Source organism: Bubalus kerabau, chromosome 20 (assembly GCF_029407905.1).
Source record: "Bubalus kerabau isolate K-KA32 ecotype Philippines breed swamp buffalo chromosome 20, PCC_UOA_SB_1v2, whole genome shotgun sequence".
NCBI lineage: Eukaryota > Metazoa > Chordata > Mammalia > Artiodactyla > Bovidae > Bubalus > Bubalus kerabau.
In genome coordinates, this window is record NC_073643.1 from 13714353 (window position 1) to 13736771 (window position 22419).

At 49.9% G+C, this 22419-nt stretch overlaps 1 protein-coding gene across 1 annotated transcript in view; it reads right to left on the reverse strand.

The window, feature by feature from the left end:
* Positions 1-22419, reverse strand: part of SCN5A (sodium voltage-gated channel alpha subunit 5) — an 88213-nt gene that overhangs the window by 27136 nt on the left and 38658 nt on the right. Inside the window, exons 14-19 of the mRNA XM_055557404.1 lie at positions 16907-17080; positions 15248-15604; positions 9717-10157; positions 8177-8338; positions 5215-5335; positions 4179-4333 (exon numbers count right to left, since the gene is read on the reverse strand). Of these exons, the coding sequence (XP_055413379.1) occupies positions 4179-4333; positions 5215-5335; positions 8177-8338; positions 9717-10157; positions 15248-15604; positions 16907-17080 (1410 nt within the window). The remainder of the gene's footprint in view (positions 1-4178; positions 4334-5214; positions 5336-8176; positions 8339-9716; positions 10158-15247; positions 15605-16906; positions 17081-22419) is intronic.

A 22419-nucleotide genomic window follows, 5' to 3' on the forward strand; every position in this document is an offset into this window, starting at 1 on the left:
TTCTATTAACTTCAATTCTTCTGTTTTCCTATTTTTATGCTGCATGTTTGGTTTTCTTGATTAACTGCACTGGCTAGTACTTCAAAGTCATTATTAAATAATGAAAAACAGCTAAAAGGTAGTTAAATTATCTTTTTTTATCCTTGACTTTAATAAAATGTTTCTAGTGCTTTACTTACTACTAATGATGATGTAGAAGTTAACTTGAAATTAAGTTTTTCATTAAGTAAAGGAAATCTATTTTATTTCTATTTTTACCAAAGTTTTAAAAATCAAGCATTCACTGAGATAATTATAGGGCTTTTCATCTTTGTCTGATTCATGTAAATAGATTTCCTAACAGGGCGTCCTTCTGACTTTTTAGGATATACCTCACTGTGACTCATTTAATCTTTTAAATATTTTACTGAATCCTATTTGCATGTATTTTAATATTTTTGCATCACTACTAACAAGTATGGAGCATGGAAACTAGTGTATTGTTTTACTTTTGGTAATACTTAAGGTTTTAAAAATCAGCACTGTTAGCTTTCATAAAAATAATTTCTAGATTTTCCATCTGTTTTTCATACTCCAGAAGATTTTTAAATAGAATTTAAATTATTTTCTTCCTTGAAAATATGAAAGAATCCACTCTTGGAGATGTAAGAGATTAGATAAGCTAGTGGTTTATTGATCACTTTAATTTCTCAAGGAATCAGCTTTGGAATTTTATCAATTTTACTATTTATTTTCTAATTCATTCATTTGTGTTTTTACTTTATTAATTATTTCCTTTGCTTTCTTTACAATTATTTTGTTGTTATATTTCTAATTTCTTGAGTTAATAAATTTATTCTTTCTATTTAACAAGGAAAATGTTTAAGTCTATGAATTTTAGTCATTACACCTTTGGCTATATCCCACATAAAGTATTAGCAATATTGTTACTTTCTAGTTTCTTCACCTGCCCCAAGTCAAAGTTTTTTCTCTACCTCTATTTTTCCTTTCTTATTTTTTTAGATATCAGGAGGACAAAACTGGTTGAATCATAATCTTTTATGACACACCCCCATATATGGTTCATGAATAGTTTCTTTACTTCTTTCAGTTCAGTCGCTCAGTCGTGTCCGACTCTTTGCGACCTCATGAATCATAGCACATCTTATTAATAATATAATGAACACCCATGAACCCTCCATGAAACTATTTGGTTTAATCCACAGTTTAAGAAAACACTTTATATTTCTACAGGTTTATTTTTAATCTTTCTGTTTTTGCTACATCTAGCAGTTTTCTTATCTGTAATATAGTACCTACCTCACAGGGCTATTATGCAAACTAAATGTATTAATGCTTGTAAAATGTTACAACACAGCCTAGCACATAGTCAGTACTATTTAAGTGTTAGCTATTATTGTTATTCAGTTCAGCTCAGTTCAGTCCCTCAGTTGTGTCCAACTCTTTGTGACCCCATGGACTGCAGCATGCTGGGCCTCCCTGTCCATTTAGGTTAGATCAAATTTCTTAACTATATCTTTTAAGATATCTCATTGTCTTGTTCTTTCTATTAATACTTGATTAGCCAAGTACTAAACAAATGAGGTAAGAGCTCACTGTATTATTGTACTGTTGCCACTTTTTTCCTGATTTTACTTTATGTAAGTGCCCCAAATAAATATATTCATAATAGTTATGTTTTTATTATAGGTTGCTGCTGCTGCTGCTGCTGCTAAGTCGCTTTAGTCGTGTCCGACTCTGTGCGACCCCATAGACGGCAGCCCACCAGGCTCCTCCGTCCCTGGGATTCTCCAGGCAAGAACACTGGAGTGGGTTGCCATTTCCTTCTCCAATGCATGAAAGTGAAAAGGGAAAGTGAAGTCGCCCAGTCGTGTTTGACTCTTCGCGACCCCATTGGACCTTCTTTTTTTATCTCAAGATTTTCACCTTGAGTTCAACCTTGTTTAACATAAACAAACAAAAGCACTCTGATTTTTGTTGTCCTTGTTTACACTTTCCTGCTATATCTTACTATTTCACTTTTAATATTTCCGAGTCACAGAGTTTCCGGGTTGTACTTTGAGAACACACGGCTGTAGTTTTTTGTTTTTTTCTGATCCACTTAGAATCCTTTCCTTTTAAAATGATGAATTTTATCCAATTACATTTATTAGTGAAACACATGTCTGATCTTATCTTTGCCATATTATTTTGTTTCCTGATTTAATGCTTCCTGGTTCCTTCTTTTCTCCATATCTTTTTTGCTGTAAAATCTGTGTTCTCAAAAGAAATTTTTTTTTCCCTTCAGCAATTTCAAAGTGATACATAGTCTGCTTTCTGTTAAACAAGTTTATAACTTTAAATAACACACTCTGACTTATTTTTCTCAATATATCATTGATGTGGTTTTTTTTTTTTTTAAAACAGTGCTTGGCTGTCTACCCTGATGAGATTCACCATTTGCTTGCCAAAACACCTCCTCACTTATGCCAGGCTGAGCTTTTCCTCCACAGCCCAGACTAAATGGCTCTGGCTGCCCTTGTTTGTGGCTGTTTAAAAACAAAACTCGTTAACATATTGTCAAATCCTCCTTCTCTGAAGCCTACAGAGATTTGGCTCTAGCCGATGGTAAAACAGCATGTAGCCAGCAAGCAGCGGCTCCAGGCCCACTCTGGAACAGCGACAGGATAGTACAGGGTGGGCAGGAGGCCCAGAGGTTTAGAAGTGACGGCCGCAGTGTCTCCCCGTGGCTGGCCCCATAGTGGGCAGCATGTGGACTGTGTTAGTCGCTTGGTCGTGTCCGACCCTTTGCGACCCCATGGGCTGTAGCCTGCCAGGCTTCTCTATCCATGGAGTTCTCCAGGCAAGAATACTGCAGTGGGTAGCCATTCCCTTCTCCAGAGGAACTTCCCAACCCAGGAATCGAACCCTGGTCTCCTGCCTCGCAGGCAGATTCTTTACCATTTGAGCTACAGGGAAGTCTCAGAGGCCAGCAGCAGCATGAGCTGGAGGTAAACAGCCTGCGATCAGAGTATACCACTCACTCTCCCTATCTAAAGTCCAAAGCACTCCTTGTTAGTTGCTCATTCATGGGGCTCTCATCTCCCCAACAATATTGGGTTCTTGCTCCTTCTGCGCTAGTGAAGTTTCTGTTTCCTCTGCCTTCTTGATCACCCCTCTCCCTGTTCACGAGTACCTTTCACAACTCTCTCCAGGGATGTTTCATCTCCTTCTAGAAGGGCTCCAAGAGATGAGTAGGGTGCTTGGGAACCAGTTGGGGCATCTCCAGAGGCCCTCACTGTTCCTCCTCATCTCACCAAACCTCCCTGTTTTCCGTAGTCCAGCTCCATCTGGTTCCTCTAAGGAGTCTTCCTGATTGTTCTAGTTCCCCCTGACCTTCCATCACTCTGAATCACCTACTCCATTCTTGTTCTCCTCTCTCTGGAGCTGATCTCTGACTATCTCAAACCTGCTGAATCTGGTTTCCCCAACTAGACTAGGAGTCCCTGAGGCCAGAGCCGGGGTCTCTTCCTCCTATTGCCCCTCCACACATCACAGGACCAGTAGATACAAGGAGAGCTTAGTAAAGATCTATTGAACAAATGGAAAGTCAAGACAAAGGACTTGGAATCTGACTCTCTGGGCTCAAATGCCACATCTGCTGCTTGTGAGTGGTGGGGCTTTGGACAAGTTACTTAATGTTTCAACAAAGGGTTGCTATGGGGATTAAATGTGATAATGTGTGAACTACATAGCTTGGCCTCTAGCCCTAGAAGACATGGAACGAGTGGAGGTACCAGTGTACCATCAGCCTGCATTACCTGCACTGAGCCAGTCTGATGGCGTGTCTGATGCTGTGCGCAGGTGGGTATGTCACCAGGGCTTAGGTGTAGGTGACTGGTGACCCGAGATTATGCCAGCTGTGCACTGGGATCTGGGAAAATCACTTCCCTTTGTGGAACAAGGAGGCCCCTGGACAGATGACCTCTGCCATGATCCCTTTCTGCTCTAACCTCTGTATGTGCTGTGGGTATTGACAGTTTGTGAGTTGGTCCTCATCTGGGGCCCTGGGGGGTTTCATTTTCAGCAGAGGGCTCTGCCCCAGTTTCTAACCTGGCTTTCCAGCTGGAGATGTCCTTTCTCTGCCTACCCCTTCTCCTTCATGCCTCCCTGCCCACCCTCTACCCCCAGGAGGGTACCAGCGCGCCACTGCTGAGCAGGATCATGAAGATGATGAACGTCTCGAACCAGCTGTGCTCCACGATGCGGTAGCAGGTCTTGCGCAGCCTCCACCAGACCTTCCCGTGGGCCTGTGTGGTGTCCACGGTGCAGCAGGGACAGCGGCGGACACAGCCTGGGGGAGGGAGAGGGCTCAGACCCAGCCCGGCACCTGCGAACGCCCACATCTGATAGCAGGAAGTTGGACACTTGAAAGAATGACTGAAAGTGGTTACAGTGATGGATAACGAACTGGGCCACGTGGTGGGCGGGGCCATGGTGGGGGGTGATGACTGTGGGAACTGCCCTCAGGAGGCTGCAGGCAGCAGGTACTCCATGGAGAGGGTGGATGGACTAGGCTACCAGTAAGTAGATGAAGGGCCTGGCAGGTCTGGGCTGGGGCAAGGCTGGGGTTGGGTTGGGCTCCAGCTTGTCCCGTGCTCACCCGGGCAACTCACCCCCTGGGGGAATGTTCCAGAATCCCCTGGGGTGCTCGGTCCCTGGACTTTCTCTATGTTTGCAGTTTCTGAGCCTTGGGAAGGGCAGACCTCTCACTGACAGTCCCAAAGGGTGTGCCACATGGAAGACAAACCCTCATTTTATCCCCAGCTGCCCTCCAAATATACCATGGATTCATAAAAGCTCCAGATGCTGTCACCAACATGGCCACGTGTCACACCCACCTTGAATGTTTACAGAGGGCCTACTACGTGCCAAGCACTGTGCCACAGCCTGAGGGGATGGGGGAATTAGACCAGTCCCCGCTGCTACGGGGGCTCCCAGTCATACCACCACGCCACAAACGCAGCCGACCCACAGCGGTCCAGCCAAACACATCTGAAGGCACACCTGCCGTAAGTCACGTCACGGGCAGGTGGGGAGGCCCCCAGGGTCTTGAGGAATGGGGAAAGGATAACAGGCATCCGGGTCAGAGCGGGATGTGACACAGCAGCTGTGGGTCCTCCTGCCCCTCTGCGCAGGGCTGAGGCTGGGCCGTAGTGCCAGCCGGGGCCGTACCTTCAGTGAAGCAGTCCTCTGGATCTTTGACATCCTCTCCGAGGTCAGGGATCTGCTCCAGGAGGTCAGCAGTGTTGGTCATATCTGCTGTGCTCCCCTCAGAGTAACTGTCTTCGGGAAGCTGCAGGCAGGATTGTGAGGTGGGGAGGGTGAGCGCATGAGTGTGGGCTCTGTAGCAGCCTCCAGCCTGGGGCTCCCAGAGTGGAGGTGCCTAGGCCATCCCCCCCATGGCACACCTGGGGAATCTGAGCCCAAGGGGGTGGGAATCTGCCACGAAGGTCATCAAGGCTGGGCCTTAGGGCCCCTGGGTCTGTGATTCTGGGCTGCTGGTGTCTAGGGCAGGGGTGCAGGGGTGGGACAAGGGTTCTGGGAAAACCCCAGGAATGGGGAAGGCATCCAGGTGGAAGTGAAACAGGCATGAGGAGCAACAGGGACACACACTGGGATGTGGACACAGTGGCAGCCCAGCACACACGCAGGAAACAGGCAGGCCACGCCCAGAACAGTCAGCGCCAGGGTCAGAGGCACACACAGGCACCGGGTCAGACATGCAAAGAGCAGGCCAGGGACCCCAGCCCACATTTCTCACTCAGTTCATACGGGTGCCAGTGTGAGGCATACAGCCTAGAGCAAGAAGGTGCCGGAACCTTCCCTGCCTGGTCACGCAGGCTTCTGTGGCCCTGATCCCGCATAACCTGATGACGACAGGTGTGTGCCGCTGCCCTAGGAGCACCTGTGTGTGTCACGTGCGGGCACCTGTACAGGTGTGCTGTAGTTCTGCCCAATTCCCCTCTTTGGGCCAGTGCACCTGTCTCCAGCTGCTGCAAATACTGTTTAGCCGACCCCATCTCCAGAAAAGTGTCTTTAGCCAGGGACCTGCCATCCTTGGAAATAGCTTGGGGGTTACAACCCAAGTCCAGGGTGGCTGACACCCAGTGACTGATATGGAAGAGACCCAGCTGAGGCTGGAGTCCAGCCAGCATAACATCTGGAGCTGCTTCTTTTGCCTTAGCCTGCTTTTCTCACTTCCTTATGGGTCTCTCCTGAGGGAACCTTCTCAATGAATCATTTGCACAGGAAGCTGGGCTCTGGCTCTGCCTCTGGGAATCCACCTTAATGACAAGTATGGCAGGGAAGAGGGTTCTGGGGAGGAGGGCAGCCTTCATTTGCTTCAGATCACATCTACAACACCCAGCTCAGTTGTCCACCTCACACTGCTCAGGCTCCGCTCCTCTGGGGAGAGCTGGTTTGAGTTCTTGGGCAGCCTTGGCTCTCAAAGCTGCCTTCTTTTCTCTTCCTTCCACAACTCAGTCCACTGCTGTCTCAAAGTCCTCTTTAACCTTGAGATTGGCTGTAAGGAGTAACTGGATCCTGGTGAAAATGTAGGGAGTGCCCTTGGGTGCAGGGTGGTTTCTGTGGCTCTGAGGGTCGCGTCCTTACTCCAGCTTCGTTGTGCAGTGCTGAGCTGGGAAAGGCACAGTCGAGGGACTTTGTGCGCCTTTTCTTTTCAGACACTAGAGCTTTCACGTGGGACGACAAGTTCTCAGGATTTCCTGGGCAAGTGAGATGAGGGGTCCTTCTAGAAAAGTCCCAGCCCACCTGGCTGTCTCCTCATTTCCACTGGGACTTGATCTGAAGAGGTGATGAAGGTACCAGACTTGCTCAAAGGTCAGCATTCCAGTATGGGAGCCCCTTCTCTCCATGACCTTCTGTCCCTCCCGTGTCTTCCTGTTCCCCGCGCCTTGGTGTGTCAGACCATCCAGGAGGACAAGTGTGACATGTACAGTCAGGGCAATGATTCCATTAGGCCCTTGTACTCCCAAACTGGCCATGAAAACAAAGCTTCCCATGGGCCCATCCCATGAAAGGAACAAGACAAAGGAGAAATGTCGCCTTGGAGCAAGTCACAGCTGCCAGACTGAGGCTGAGGTCAGGCTGCAGGACAAGGGCCCTGGGCATGGTCTCTGAGCACATGACCTCCACCTTCCTGGGTGCTTGGCAGAGCAGGGGTGGGGTGTAGCCAGTAGCGCCAGTCCAGTTAGCTCAGGGGCTGCAAACCCAAATGCTTATGGGGCCAGGCAGGTGATGGAATGAAGGCAGGCAGGTGAGATCTGGCCAATCGCGGCGTTCTGGCCAGTCAAGGAGGCGGTTAGAATCTTCAGCAGGGAGGCTCTTCTTCCAATGTTTTTTTTTTTTTTCAAGAGAAGCCAGAATGCAGACTTTTTACAGAAAAGCCTCTGGATTTTAAATGTTGGTCATTGTTATTTTGTTGTTCAGTAGCTCAGTTGTGTCTGACTCTTAGCGACCCCATGGACTGCAGCACGCCAGGCTTCCCTGTCCTTCACCATCTCCTGGAGCTTGCTCAAACTCATACCCATTGAATCAGTGATGCCATCCAACCATCTCATCCTCTGTCATCCCCTTGTCCTGCCTTCAATCTTTCCCAGCATCAGGGTCTTTTCCAATGAGTCGGCTCTTCGTATCAGGTGGCCAAAGTATTGGTAATGAGCTCAAATTAAAACTCTTTTGTGTCCAGAACAAATTCCCCTGACAGACCTTGTATTCGCCGCCTCAGCCTCCATCCAGGTGAGAAGCGGCTAGTGGCTCGTGTGTTGAGAGCCTGTGCTCAGAGCTCCCCCAGTCCCCCAGGATGGGCTGACTCACAGGACAGACGTTTGCCAACAGGACCAAAGCACAGGAACCCAGTGAGGAAGGGGTGAACACGCAGGGGTTTAGGGTTAGTCCTGTGGCGTGCTCCTGGGGGGCTGCTTCCTAATTTCCGCATGGCTCTGGGCCCCAGGCCATCCCTCCCCTGTCTGGGGCCACTCCGCAAACGGGTCTCACACACTGGCTGTGATAGCGGCCGTGGCTCCCACCAGAAGGTTGGTGTCTGGGGGCCTCTCACGGCCTCCGGCCCCAGCGGCAGTGCCCCACTGGCTTCGGGGACAAAGGTGTGCGTTACCTCACTGCACCCTGGGGCCGGGGCCTCTGCTCGCCGCTGCCGCCGCAAGTCTGCCTGAACCTCAATGGCCTCGGCCCCAGAGGAGGTGGTCTCCGACACCTGGCTCCAGACCCTCGGCTCTGGGAGGGCCTCTGGGCTGCCGGACGCAGGCTGGGATTCCTGCTGAAGAGACCCCCCCAGCTCATGAGCTACCCAGCCAGTGTTTCCAGGATCCTGGCTCTGCTTCACTACCCTCTTCATGAGGCATCATCTCCCTGAAGACCCCTCCCTCAGGCATTCATTCTAAGGCTGACGAAAGCTCCTGAGAGGACCAGGCAAAGGGCCTAAAGCTGAACAAAGCCCCTGGCCTGGCTGGCACAAATCTCCCCTCCTCCCACTTCTTGAAGGGTGTCGGTGCGCCCTGATGCCCAGCTGGCAGCTCCACTTAGGAAGGACAGGCTTTCCCCAGGAGTTCCCATGGCAGCTCGGCTTGCACACACACACACGCACACACGCACGCACACACACACCCATGCACACACACGCACACACACGCACACACACACGTCTCAGGGCCAACAGGGTCAAGAAAAGGAGCAGAGGAAAAGCAGGGACAGCCGGAATCCTACTCCTGTGCTGGAAGCGTCCTGGAGCTAATTCTAAGCTGCAGTTCTGGCAACACCAACCCTTCCCCTCCCCCAACCGACTCTGTGGCTGTCCTGCCGCCTGCCTGAAAGGGCAGGAGCTGGCCTCAGGGACCACAGGAAGGCAGGAGTTTGTGGAATCAAGCCTGGAGCCACAGATCAAATTCCGTGCAGGGGAGCAGCTGCTCTTCTCAGCCAGACCCACCCAGTGCAGGCCCCAGAGAGGTGGCCAGCGTGGGCCCAACGAAACCGAGACCCAGTCCTCACTGTCTGACCAAGGACCTTGGGAGAAGCCACCTGAGCCGAGCTCAGGCTGTGAGAACACTGAGGGAGCCGGGGTGGGGGTAGGGTGTACGGTCCCTTTTGTTCAGACTCCAGTCCTAAGTGTTAAAAATAACAGGTTGGGAGATAAGATAGTGCTGTCTCTGACACCTGCCATCTTAGGGATGCTTATTTTTAAACCTTAGAATGAGCCCTGGGCCTGGGGGGAGGGGAAGGGGCAGTGGAGAGGTCAGGAGGCCGCTCTCCCCCCTCACCAAGACATTCCTCCTTGTTAGTCTTGGAGGGGATAAGGTCAGGGTTGGGTCTGGGAGCCAGGCTTCCTGGCTCTGTCCTAGACCTGTAAGGAACTCCTAGCAAGTCTGTCTCTCTTGTCGTGCCTCGGTTTCCCTCTCTGAACAACTGGCTGCCCGTGTCCAGCCAGGGGATGAATGATAGACAGCGGTCCCTTGAAGATGCCCTCCTGGGCTGGGCTGGGGAGAGAGGGTTGACGGCTGGCCTCAGCATGCCTCCAAGAGGCTGGTTCTGGGGGTGGGGGTGGCCTGTGTTCCCCCTCCAGGCCAATCCCTACTGGGGCAACTGCTCCGAGTGAAGCTGGGTCCCCTCACGCACACAAGGGCCAGGGTTCGGGGGCTCACCTGCTTGCTGGACTCTTCCTCTGTGCTTAGGCTGTTCTCCTCATCCTCCTCGGGGTCATCCGTGTCTGACTCGGCCAGGGCGATGGGCACACACACAGGCTCGGCATCCCCAGGTGCGCCCTGACCTGGCCGTTGGCCTTCCTCAAACCGCGTCTCCTTGCGGGCTGGGGGCGCCTTCTCGCTCTCTGGTGGGGGTGGGGGGCTGGAGGTGGCGATACAGCCTGGCAGCTGGCCCTGGGAGGCGAGGGCCGCGGGCTTCTGAGGCGGCCGCTGCAGGAGCCCGCAGCAGAAGTCCCAGGTGGTCCGCTTGATGAAGCGCAGGCCCCGCTGGATGCGGGCCAGGGCCAGCTGGAGGTTGTTCATCTCGCCATCCTCCTCGGGAGCTGTGAGGTTGTCTGCGCTGAAGGAGCTGAGCAGTAAAGCCAGGAAGAGGTTCAGGACCTGTGGAGACAACGCCAAGCCCTGGGTGCTCAGGATGGAGAACGCTTGAGGAGGGCCAGAAGCAAAGAGTGCAAGGCTTGGACCGTGGGGCTTTATTCTAAGCTCTCACTCCCTTCAATATAAAGAGTTTAGCTCTAAAAGGAAAGGCGAGCTCTCATCCTGAGATAGGAGATACACAGGCCCTGGACTGAGCAGCTGCAGCTGGTCTCCTGCTGATGCTTCGAGATGGGAGACCAGCGGGAGCGCTGGGTCCCGATTGGGTGTGTTCTCATGGGTTTCCCGGGCCAACACGTGTGCAGAGAAGGCCCTCAATCTAAGGGAAGGACAAAGGAGTGAGAATAGGCCAGCTAGAATCCATCTTGGCTGAGAGATGCATGTCCACACTAGGAACAGATATGGAGATGACTGGCTAGAAAAAAACACAACAATGGAAAACCGCCCGATTTAAGCAACCTAAACTGCTCCCTCCTAACCTGCCTGTCTGCTCTTCCACATGTACTCTGCTTCTAATAAACGCTTTTATCTTTTTCACAGTCTTGGTCTCTTTGCTGAATCCTTTCTTCAAAGAAGAATCGAGGTCCTTCTTCCAGCTTTTCACCACCAGAATCAACCCCTCCTCCCAAGGGTTCAGGTAGTCTGAATTGAGGGCGTGCAGACCCAGGTATCTTGGGTGTTGGTGCACATTCAATGGGAGAACCGTGGGTTCCTCCGATGTCAAGGCCTGCAGATACTGCCATGCTGTCTTGGGAGTAATGGGGGGCCCTGTAGCACGGTGAAGGCTTCACTGGTGGCTCAGCAGTAAAGAACCCGCCTGCGGTACAGGAGACAGGGGTTCGATCTATGGGTTGGGATCCCATAGAGGAGGGCATTGCAACCCACTCCAGTATTCTTGCCTGGAAAATCCCATGGACAGAGGAGTCTGGCGGGCTACAGTCCAGGGGTTGCAAAGAGTCAGACACGACTGAAGCAACTTAGCATGTACACATGCAGTCATGGTGAGCACAGGACTGCTTCCTGGGAAGTGGGATCCAAGCTGGGAGTACCAGGGAAAAGACAGCCTCCCACCCAGAAGCAACCCAGAGCATCCATTCATCGGCCCACCCATCCATCGCTCATCTGCTCTTGGGGACCTCCTGGGAAGGGGCCTGTGCATCTGTTGGTGAAGGAGGGACAGTGATGTGCCTCTAAGTTCCCCACTGAAGCTAGTTCCCCACTCAAACATCTGGAGGCTCCTGCTGTGCAGCACACTCCACCAGTGTCCCCAGATGTTACTATGCTCCCCAGGTGAAGGACATGGGATACTGAGCACAGAAGAGGGCGATGGCAGGAGAAGAGGCCAGGTGGCAGCTCTGGGGACTGACTGCAGGGTCAAGCCACTGAGAGGGGGTTGTTGTGACCAGGTGCTGCAGGGTGCTTGGGTGGGTGCTGTGTAACACTAGACAGCTGGGATGGAGTAGAGAGACCTGGGGCTGGTGCCAGGGGCCAGCCTTGGCTCCAGTGCCCATATGCTGCAGGGAGTCAGGGGAGGGGCTGAGGTCTCAGAGGGGCCAGAAGACACAGACTTACTATTATGGATTTGAGACCCCTAAGGAGGGGTTGCAAAATCCTCCTGTCTTTGGATGGTTCTTGACTACTGCTTGTTGCTAAGTGAAGTGAAGCGAAGTCACTCAGTCGTGTCCGACTCTTTGCGACCCCATGGACTGTAGCCTACCAGGCTCCTCTGTCCATAGGATTTTCCAGGCAATAGTCCTGGAGTGGATTGCCATTTCTTCTCCAGGGGATCTTCCCAACCCAGGGATAGAACCCGGGTCTCCCACATTGTAGACAGACGCTTTACCATCTGAGCCACCAGGGAAGTCCATTAGCTTGTTGCTAAACCATCCTGCAAGTCTGAAGCTTTCGTTTTGGTTAAAAAAGCGAACTTCTGTTGAGTGACAAGGGACTGGGCTTGGGTCTTGGGGAGGGTAACTGAAGATGGCAGCGGGCTTGCTCCACACAGGGGGCAGACTGGCTTCCGGGCACCACCAGGCCGATGGGCTAGAGAAGCAACCTCCCCCACTTTGGGCTTGTTCTTCCCCCACAGCTACTCCCAGGAGGGAGTCCAGCCAGATGGGGGCCTCTACATCAGGGTGGTGTGTGAAGGTGGACACCCAATTTGAATCCTTCCTGCCCTGGCTTCTTACAAGCCCCTGAGACACGTCTGTCAGCAAGCTGGGAAGGAGAATTCTGACGAAGGCAGTGGGCAAGATTGGCGTGCCGGGCCTCAGAAACCTGCCTTTGGTTTCAGAAGTAACACTCATTCATGTGGACAGTATGGAAAGGTTAAGAAGTGGGCTCTCCTGTCCTATATCCACAGAGAGATGATCGCTTGTGACACCTGGCAGCCTTTTTTTTTTTTTTTTTTTATGTCGTCACTGGAGGGGTGAAGCATGTGATGGGATTCAGAGCTGCTGTCTACACTGGCCCCTGGCCAGGCCCCTGGCCTCTGTCCACACTGGCCTGGGCCTGACCTGCCTCTGTTCCTGGTAGCCCACCCTGGATACGCCCACCACAGCCCTTGTTCACCCCTGGCTTAACATCTGATCACCAGGCATCCAGGGCCAGGCTGGGGGTAGGGCAGGGGGTGCCTGGGCAGCCTCGTCTGCCCACAGAGTGTGCCAGGGCCTTCCTTGCCGCCGGCTTCGGAAGTTCGGCGGCTTCCGGTGCTTTCCCCGTCAATCACACGCTGCTGCTCCCTGGCCCCTGCCTGATCATCACTTCCCATTTCAATGGCAATCTTGCTTCCACCCACGCCCGGCAGCGGCCCAATTCCTGAGGCGGCCAGGGAGGGGGCTGCGTGGGCTGCGTTTGCTTCCCTCCTCCAGCAGCCTCTAATCTTCTCATCCCCAGGCAGATCCGCTTGGAAATCGCAGGCTGTGTGTGCGTGAGAGCAGCTCAGCCTGGCCCTGGGCTGAGAGCTCTGTGCACTCACATCCTCCTCGGAACACATAAGAGTCTGCTGGGCCGGGGGGCTGACTGAGGGGCACCCTGAGTGTTTGAAGGGATGGGAGGGGGTTGCAGGGCCAGCCAAAGAAAGAGCTGGACTCCATGGGCACTGAGCACCCTGCTTCCTCTCTGGGCTCCATCCTTGGAGACCAAGGGAGATGGACCTCAACTCAGACTGAGCCCACCCTGGCCTGCTTAAGGCATGTGGGAGGAGAAAGCAGGCAGGTCTGAGAAGCGCTTTGGAATCTGCAGCCCATGGTACTCACATCACCCAAAACCTCGTTGTATGCTGTGGAGCCTGCACTGCCCACAGCAGAGGCAGTGGGAGCCAGACCCTGCAGCTGTGACTGCGGAACGTGTGTGGTCCCCCTGTACACCCAGGAAGAAGGCTGCATGTCCACAGCGGACACTGACTTCTCCCTGAACCACTGACCCCTCTCAACCTTGCTTCTTCCAAAGGCTCCATCTCTGGCATTTAGATTTTGATCTCTCTCAACTCCAAAAATTTCCCACATTGTAAAGACACAAGGCAAGATGCACTCGCCCTGGGACAGACAGGTGACCAAGAGGGCAAAGACCTGGGCTCCTTCTGACAGGGCAGCAGGGCCTCTCACCACAGCTACCCAGGGTGACATACAGGGCTCCCTCAGGCCCCACCTCCTGGACCACCCCCTGCCTGCACCTGTGCTTTGCTTAACCTGTTTCTTCCCTCTCTAGGAGCACTTGTCTATCAGGTCAGCAACAAGTCCCCTCTACCAGAAAGGCCTTGATTTACGTAGCTGAAAGGGATCAGTACCCATGGTCTCCCCCCTAATGGTTCTGATCATTCTGACCAGCTTCATTCAGGCCTGTTTGAACTCTCCACCTGCTCACTCTCTCAAGGTAGTGAGCAAAGTCAGGGCCACATTCACCTCTGTATACCCAATAGCATCTGGCACAATGTTTTGCATGTACCAGGGGCTCAGCAAATGTTTGTTAAGCTGAATTGAATCAGGTGATAAATCAGACAGTGAACAGCTAATAAAGTAATGAGTAGCTGAGCAAATAATTAATTAATGGATATAAACTGAACACATAAAGAATAAATAGGTAAATAGATGGGTAAATGAATGAATGAGCAAATAAAGAGTGATGTGGATGAATGGATAGCTTAACGAGTGATAACTGGCTGGATAAATGAGTAGATGGATGGGATTGACGAATGAATAAATAGATGAGCGGACTGAGAGATGGATGTAGAGATGGATGAATGAGCAGAGGGATAGATGACTGACTGGACAGATGAGTGATGGATGAGTGAATGGATGGATTCGTGGGTGAGTGAATGGATGTGTAGATAGATGGACAAATGGATGGGTGAACAGGTGCACGTGTGTGTGAATAAATGGGGATTGATAGATGGATAGTTGATGGATAGATGAATGGATGGGTAAGAGAATGAGTAGATGGCATTGATGGGTGGATGGCTGGGTGAAGGGGTAGATAAATGGATAGGCAGATTGATAACTTAATAGATTGATAGAGACAGAGGTAGACAAATGGATGGGTGGGTTATTGATGAGTGGATAGATAGCTGGATAGGTAGAGTAGATGGATGAGTACAGAGGTGAAAAGAATGAATGGGTAATAGATAGATATATGAATGGATGGGTAAATGGGTGAATGAATGAATATTGCTGTTGTTGTTTAGTTGCTAAGTCATGTCTGACTCTTTTGTGACCACATGGACTATAGCCCACCAGGCTCTCTTGTCCTAGGATTTCCCAGGCAAGAATTCTGGAGTGGGTTGCCATTTCCTTCTCCAGGGGATCTTCCTAACCCAGGGATTGATTGTGTGTCTCCTGCATTGGCAGGCAGATTCTTTACCGCTGAGCCACCAAGGAAGCCCATGAATGAATGAATAGGTGGAAGGATGGGTAAACAAGTGGATGGATGGATGAGATTGACGGGTAGATGGGTGAGTTAATAGATGACTGACGGAGGGAGTGGATGGATGGAAGGAAGGGTAAGTGAATGGACAGATGGATGACTGGGTGGATGGGTAGCTAGGCAGATGAATGGATGGGCAGGTGAGTGAGTACGAGCGAGGCCTCTGGTCAACTTACCACGAGGTTACCAATGACCATAACAAGCAGGAAGACCAGCAGGCATAGTGACTGCCCAGACACCTCCATGCAGTCCCACATGGTCTCGATCCACTCTCCACAGAGGATGCGGAAGATGATGAGGAAGGCATGGAAGAAGTCCATCATGTGCCAGCGGGGCAGGAGGCCCGAGTCACTGATGCGGTGCCTCAGCTCTGAGTAGTTCTTGCCAAACAGCTGCATGCCCACCACAGCAAAGATGAACACAATGATGGCCAGCACCAGCGTCAGGTTGCCCAGAGCGCCCACTGAGTTCCCGATGATCTTGATGAGTGTGTTCAGGGTGGGCCAGGACTTGGCCAGCTTGAAGACCCGAAGCTAGGGAGGGAGGGGTCCTTGTGAGGGCCTCTGGCTCCCACTGCCCACGGACACCCTCATGCCCCTAGCTCCTGCCTGAAAACCCAGGGCGCCCTTGGAGGTCACCAACACCTGTTTCTCCCCTTTCTCCAAGAGCACACACTACTGTTTCTCTCCAGAACCTGAGGGTAGTTTTCACTGGGCTCTGATCTGGGAGTCAGGCCGACAGCACCAGACTCCTCTCCCCAACCACCCCTTCTAATTGTCCCCACACCAGCCTGCTACTCACCTTGGTCTCACTTCTAGGAACTGCCCAGTGGATTCCCCCATCATGGCACATCCCTTTTCCAGACCTTTCCTCATCAGGGGTCCTTCCAGGTAGGCCCAAGCCATCCCTGACTTGCCCAGTCAACTCCATACTTCCCTCCTCTCAGTCATCATAGAGAAAGGTAGCCAGTGCTTAGCATTTATTGAACACCTACTGTGTCAGGCCTTATGCTTGGATCAGCTAATTAGGAACTCCAAATAACTACACGAGGGTGGCACTGTTATTACCTTATTTGACAGATGAAGAAGCCTGGAGTAACTTGTCTAAATCCCTTGGATCTTGGCCGTGCAGTTGGGATTAGAATCCACAGCCTGGGCTTTCTCTTTTGCCCCAACCATTCTGCTTTCCTAGCCCAAGTTGAAGCCACCTCCTCCAGAAAGCCTTCCCTGACCTACTTCCGGCCCCATGCCTGGACCTCTGAGACAGTGTGAATGAACTCAGAGCATGGTCCACAGACTCATGGCTATGACATTGTCTGAGACCTGCTGAATCCACATAGGAACTTCAGCAAGATCGCCAGGCAATTTGTGTGTACAGTAAAGTCTCAAAAATGCAGATTCTAAAACCAGCAGGTAGAGCCCCAGGTGAGCTGTCAGGAGACTTGGCTCCACCTGTTACCTGCCATGTGGCTTTGGAAAACCGTTTCACCTCTTTCAGACCTAGTCTCCTCGTGTGTAGGATGGGAATGCAGTAACACTAGCTCCTCTCCTGGGATACTGTGAGGACTGAAGGCGGCATGGTGGACCGTAAAGGGCTTTGCAAATCATCAGGATGGATACCACCCCAAATGGCCCTCTGGAGGGAGGGATAGCTCCCTTGCCCACCTCTGTGTCCCCCACATTGCCCATACTAGCCTAGGCTGTACCTAGCAAACAGCTTCTGGGTGAAGGTATGAAAGATCAGAGCAGGGGTGACTGAGTGATGGCCTCAGAGAGGGCATGCCTCAGTGGCCCCAGGCCCCCACCCACCCATCCCTGCCAGGCCCAGCCGGGTACCAGGCGGAAGGAGCGAAGCACCGACAGGTTGCCCATGCGGGACAGGCCCAGCTCCATGAGGCTGAGGATGACGATGATGCTGTCGAAGATGTTCCAGCCCTGCTGGAAGTAGTAGTAGGGGTCCAAGGCAATGATCTTGAAGGTCATCTCTGCTGTGAAGATCCCTGTGAAGACCTGGGAAGGAGTGGGAATGAGGAGTTCCCAACATTTAGGCTGGAAAGAGCCTCTGGCAGCAGGGTCTCCCTACCTCCTGACTCTTGCTCCGGGAGGGTCCCCCTCCAGGGCTGCCAGCTCTGACTGTGCCCAGAATCCCAGTGGGTGCTTGCTCGGCCCTGGCCCACTTCCCTGGGGACACCTCCAACCCGATAACTCCAGCCAACTCTGCTGTTTCCCAGACATGACCCACCAGCTTGGGCCTCAAAAACAACCAAGCCCACTGCAGGCTCTAAAGACTGACAGTTCGGGGAGGCACCTGGGGTCAGGGGAGGCTGGGGCGGACCTCGACACCACCCAGCTCCAGACTCGTTCAAGCCCATGTTGCCACAGGAAATTTTCCCTGCTTCACACACACCAAATTCACACATTTCCACAAACACTCGTGCTTCCATGGCTCAGCCCCTTTGCCCATGCTGTTCCCACTTCCTCCCTGTCCGTGTGATGACTTTTCTCACTGTAACAACAATCAGCCACCATTTCTTGAGGCTTAACTGTGTGCCTAGAGCTGGGCTAGAATGCTTAGAATAAGTCGTTTCTTTTAACCTGCCTAACAACCTGGCAAGAAAAGTAGCATTAAGCCCATTTTACAGATAAGGAAATTGAGGCACTGAGAGGTTAAGTAATGTGCTTGGAGTCAAGTAGCTCATAAATTTGAGAACCAGGAGAAGAACATTATGGCAATGTTTTTAATAGGGACAAAAGAGGGCCCATCAGTGGAAATAGTGTCCGACTTTATTTTTCTGGGTTCCAAAATCACTACAGATGGTGACTGCAGCCATGAAATTAAAAGACGCTTACTCCTTGGAAGGGAAGTTATGACCAACCTAGATAGCATATTCAAAAGCAGAGACATTACTTTGCCAACAAAGGTCTGTCTAGTCAAGGCTATGGTTTTTCCCGTGGTCATGTATGAATGTGAGAGTTGGACTGTGAAGAAGGCTGAGCGCCGAAGAATTGATGCTTTTGAACTGTGGTGTTGGAGAAGACTCTTGAGAGTCCCTTGGACCGCAAGGAGATCCAACCAGTCCATTCTGAAGGACATCAGCCCTGGGATTTCTTTGGAAGGACTGATGCTGAAGCTGAAACTCCAGTACTTTGGCCACCTCATGTGAAGAGCTGACTCATTGGAAAAGACTCTGATGCTGGGAGGGATTGGGGGCAGGAGGAGAAGGGGACGACAGAGGATGAGATGGCTGGATGGCATCACTGACTCGATGGACGTGAGTCTCAGTGAACTCTGGGAGTTGGTGATGGACAGGGAGGCCTGGCGTGCTGCGATTCATGGGGTTGCAAAGAGTCGGACACGACTGAGCGACTGATCTGATCTGATTTATGGCTCATCTGTACAGTAGAATATTCCATAACTATTTTTCTTACGGGAAAAAAAAAAAAAAAGATGCTGTAGGAGAAGGAAATGGCAACCCACTCCAGTGTTCTTGCCTGGAGAATCCCAGGGATGGTGGAACGTGGTGGGCTGCCATCTATGGGCTTGCAAAGAGTCGGACACGACTGAAGCGACTTAGCAGCAGCAGCAGATGATGTCTAATTAGTATGGAAGGACAGTCACAAGGTGTTATGTTTCAAAAGCAAGTTTATAATGTGTACAGTATGATCCCATTATAGACATAAGCCAAGGTTAGAGAGTTTTGTTGTTGTTCAGTCACTCAGTCGTGTCTGATTCTTTGCAACCCCATGAATGCAGAATGCCAGGCTTCCCTGTCCTTCACCATCTCCCAGACTTTGCTCAAACTCATGTCCATTGAATCAGTGATGCCATCCCACCATCTCATTCTCTGTCATCTGCTTCTCTTCCTGCTTTCAATCTTTCCCAGCATCAGGGTCTTTTCCAATGAGTCGGCTCTTCATATCAGGTGGCCAAAGTATTGGAGCTTCTGCTTCAGTATCAGTTCTTCTAATGAATATTCAGGGTTGATTTCCTTTAGAGTTGACTGGTTGGATCTCCTTGCTGTCCAAGGGTCTCTCAAGAGTCTTCTCCAGCACCACAGTTTGAAGGCCTCAGTTCTTCAGCTCTCAGTCTTTTTTATTGTCCAGCTCTCACATCCTTACATGGCTACTGGAAAAACCATAGCTTTGACTAGACGGACCTTTGCAGGCAAAACCTTCCCGCTTCCTGGGAAGCCACTATTAGGGCTCAGGGCTCTGTGAACCATCTGCTGGGAGTCAGGGGAGGTGGGTGCCCACACTCACAGCCTGTCTGTCAGATCCCAGTGAGCTTGTAAAACACGAAGAGCTGTTTGTATCTGAAGCCCCTGCTTGGGCTGGAGATCTCAGCAGGCATAATAAATGAGGCCAAAGAGAACAATAACCACTCTCTCACCCACTTGACATCCTTGAACTCTAACTCTTACAAACACCTTATGGAGTTATTATTGTCTCCATTTTACATATGAGGACACTCAAGGCTCAGAGAGATGGAGAAACTGGCCCAAGATTCCCCCAAGGCAGACCCGGCTCTGGAACCCAGGTCTGGCTGCTGTACTCTGCACATCTTAAACTATCCAGCTTTGCTCTCATGCCCTTACAATGCCAGTGATGACCCTTGGTCCAATTCATTTCTTATTATAAATTTCTGGAAACGGAATTGCACAGTCAACAAGCACTTTCAGAGATTCTGACACCTAGGTCCTAAATGATCCTCAGAGATAGGTTTTAACCAATTCCATGAACCACATGGGAAAACTGTTTTCCTCATAAAGATGCTAATGCCTGTCTCACTCACCTCTCCAGTCCAACAGGACAAAGGCCATTTTTTATTGTTGTTTTGTTGGACATTTCTTCAATTTTTTAAATTTCTCCTTTTGTAAAGTTGCCTCTTCATATCCTTTACTTATTTTCCTGTTAGGGTGTTTGCCTTTTTTTGGGTGTTGTTCATAAATAAATGTAGTTTATGCCTTGCAATAAACGCACTGTATACATTGTGATTTTCTTATAATATTGGTGCAAATACAGGAAAACAGACTAGAGCTACAGAATTAAGAACTCAGAAATAGGAAATGCATATTTGGAGACTTGATAAATAACAGAGATGGCATTTTAAATCAGGAAGAAAAGGACAGACTATTCAGTAAACAATGCTGAGAAGAATGGTTACCTCTATGGAGGAAAATGAGTTTAGATTCCTACCCCACACTATATTCATTAATTAGTTGCAGGGAAATGGATTCAATACCCAAATACAATAAACATTTAAACTGTCTAGAATAAAAATGGGGGGAAATATTTAAAATTTGGAGGTCGGGAAGGCTTTCTCTAACAACACAGAAAGTTTGTACCATGAAAGAAAAGATTGCTAAATTTACATACATTAAAATTTATATCTGTATGATAAGTGATACGGTAAACAAAGTGAAATCACTACCACAAACTGGAAATTGAAGTTAGGAAAAGTATTTAACTGGAAAGACATGGAATCCAGAATATATACTGAATGCTTACACATCTGTATGGAGAAGAGGGACAACTCAGTGGCAAAAACACAACCACAAGAATGGATGCGGGAAATGACAGAAGAGGAACTTCATAAACAAATGACACACAGAGAGTGCAAATTAAATCAACACTGAGTTACTATTTCTCACCCATAAGAGAATCAAAAATGAACTTCTCTGTGTTGGCAATGACATGAAACTGGGAACTCACACTCTGTAAGAGCGTGGATTTGGTGCAACCCTTTCAGGGAACAGTTGTACAGTATCTGGTAAGTCACAGCTATGCATACCCTAAGCTGTAACAATGTCAGATATGAATATTCTTCAGAAAGTCTCACATGTCTGCACAAGGAGGCATGTCCAAGGAAGCTCTCTTCGCTGCATCGTTAGTCACGGGAAGGGCTTCCCTGGTGGCTCAGATGGTAAAGCTAAGAAGCCTGGTAGGCTACAGTCCATGGGGTCGCAAAGAGTCGGACACGACTGAGTGACTTCACCTCACTTCTAGAGGAACATAGCCAAATACCTGACCGAGTCTTGCAGGTACCTATTTGGGCTTCCCTGGTGGCTCAGATGGTAAAGTGTCTGCCTGCAACGCGGGAGAACCTGGTTCAATCCCTGGGTCGGGAAGATCCCCTGGAGAAGGAAATGGCAACCCACTCCACAGAACTACATTGACTCCAAGGTAATTGCTATCATGCATGTTTCTACAGTTTTGATATATAGTATTTTTGCCTGGTTTTAAGGTTTATATAAAGGGGCCATGCCATATGTATTCTTTTTTTTGCAAGTTCCTTTTATTCTTCACATCATGTTTATGAGATTTATCCATACTGAAAGATATATATGCATTCCTTCTAATTGTGCATAGTGTTTCACTACATGAAAATACCACGACATATTTTATACACAGGAGGGTAAGCTCCGGCTTCCCCAGGAGCTCAGCGATAAAGAATCCACCTGCAATGTGGGAGACGTGGGTTCGATACCTGGGTTGGGAAGATCCCCTGGAGGAGGGCACAGCAACCCACTCCAGTATTCTTGCATGGAGAATCCCTATAGACAGAGGAGCCTAGCAGGCTACAGTCCATAGGGTCATAGAAGAGTCGGACTGAAGCAACTTAGCATGCACACATGCAGGGTAAGCTCCTCACCTAATTCCTTAATTTGTCTTGACAGACTTTACTTTTCCATATGAATTACAGGACTGCCTTGTCAAATCCCATGGGTAAAAAGTATGTTAGGATTTTTATCAGAATTACACCAAACATCTAGGTGTAATTTGATCAGAACTGATATTTCTACAATATTCAGACTTTCGTCCATGAAAATGGCATATTGCTGCACTAAATTAACTGTTTTTCAATGCTTTTATAATTTTTCATATCAAATTTATAATCTTCTGCTATGTTTATTCCTATATTCCTCAGTTTTTATTGCTATTGTGTTAACTTATAAATTCCTCTCTCCAAATGATCACTCATGGTGGCTTGGAGCAGAATTAATTTTAATATATTGAGCCTGTACCTACCAGCATTCCTGAACTCTCTTACTAGTTCTAATATTCCTTCTGTAGATTTTCTTGGATTATTTCTCTAGACAACAACATAATCTAGAAAATAACATTGGATCTGTTTTCCTTCTTTCTTCCTTCTTTTTCTTCTCTAACTACACCGATAAGGGCTCCAGTATAACTTGGACTGGAAGCAGGCAGACGGAAACAAAGCTCGAGCTGTGGCACAGCTGTGTAAGCCACTAGCGAAGAGCATGGCTCTAGAAACAAAAGGCATGGACTTTAATCTTGGGTCTTTCACTTCCTGGTTGTGTGACCACTCTGCCTCTGTTACCTTA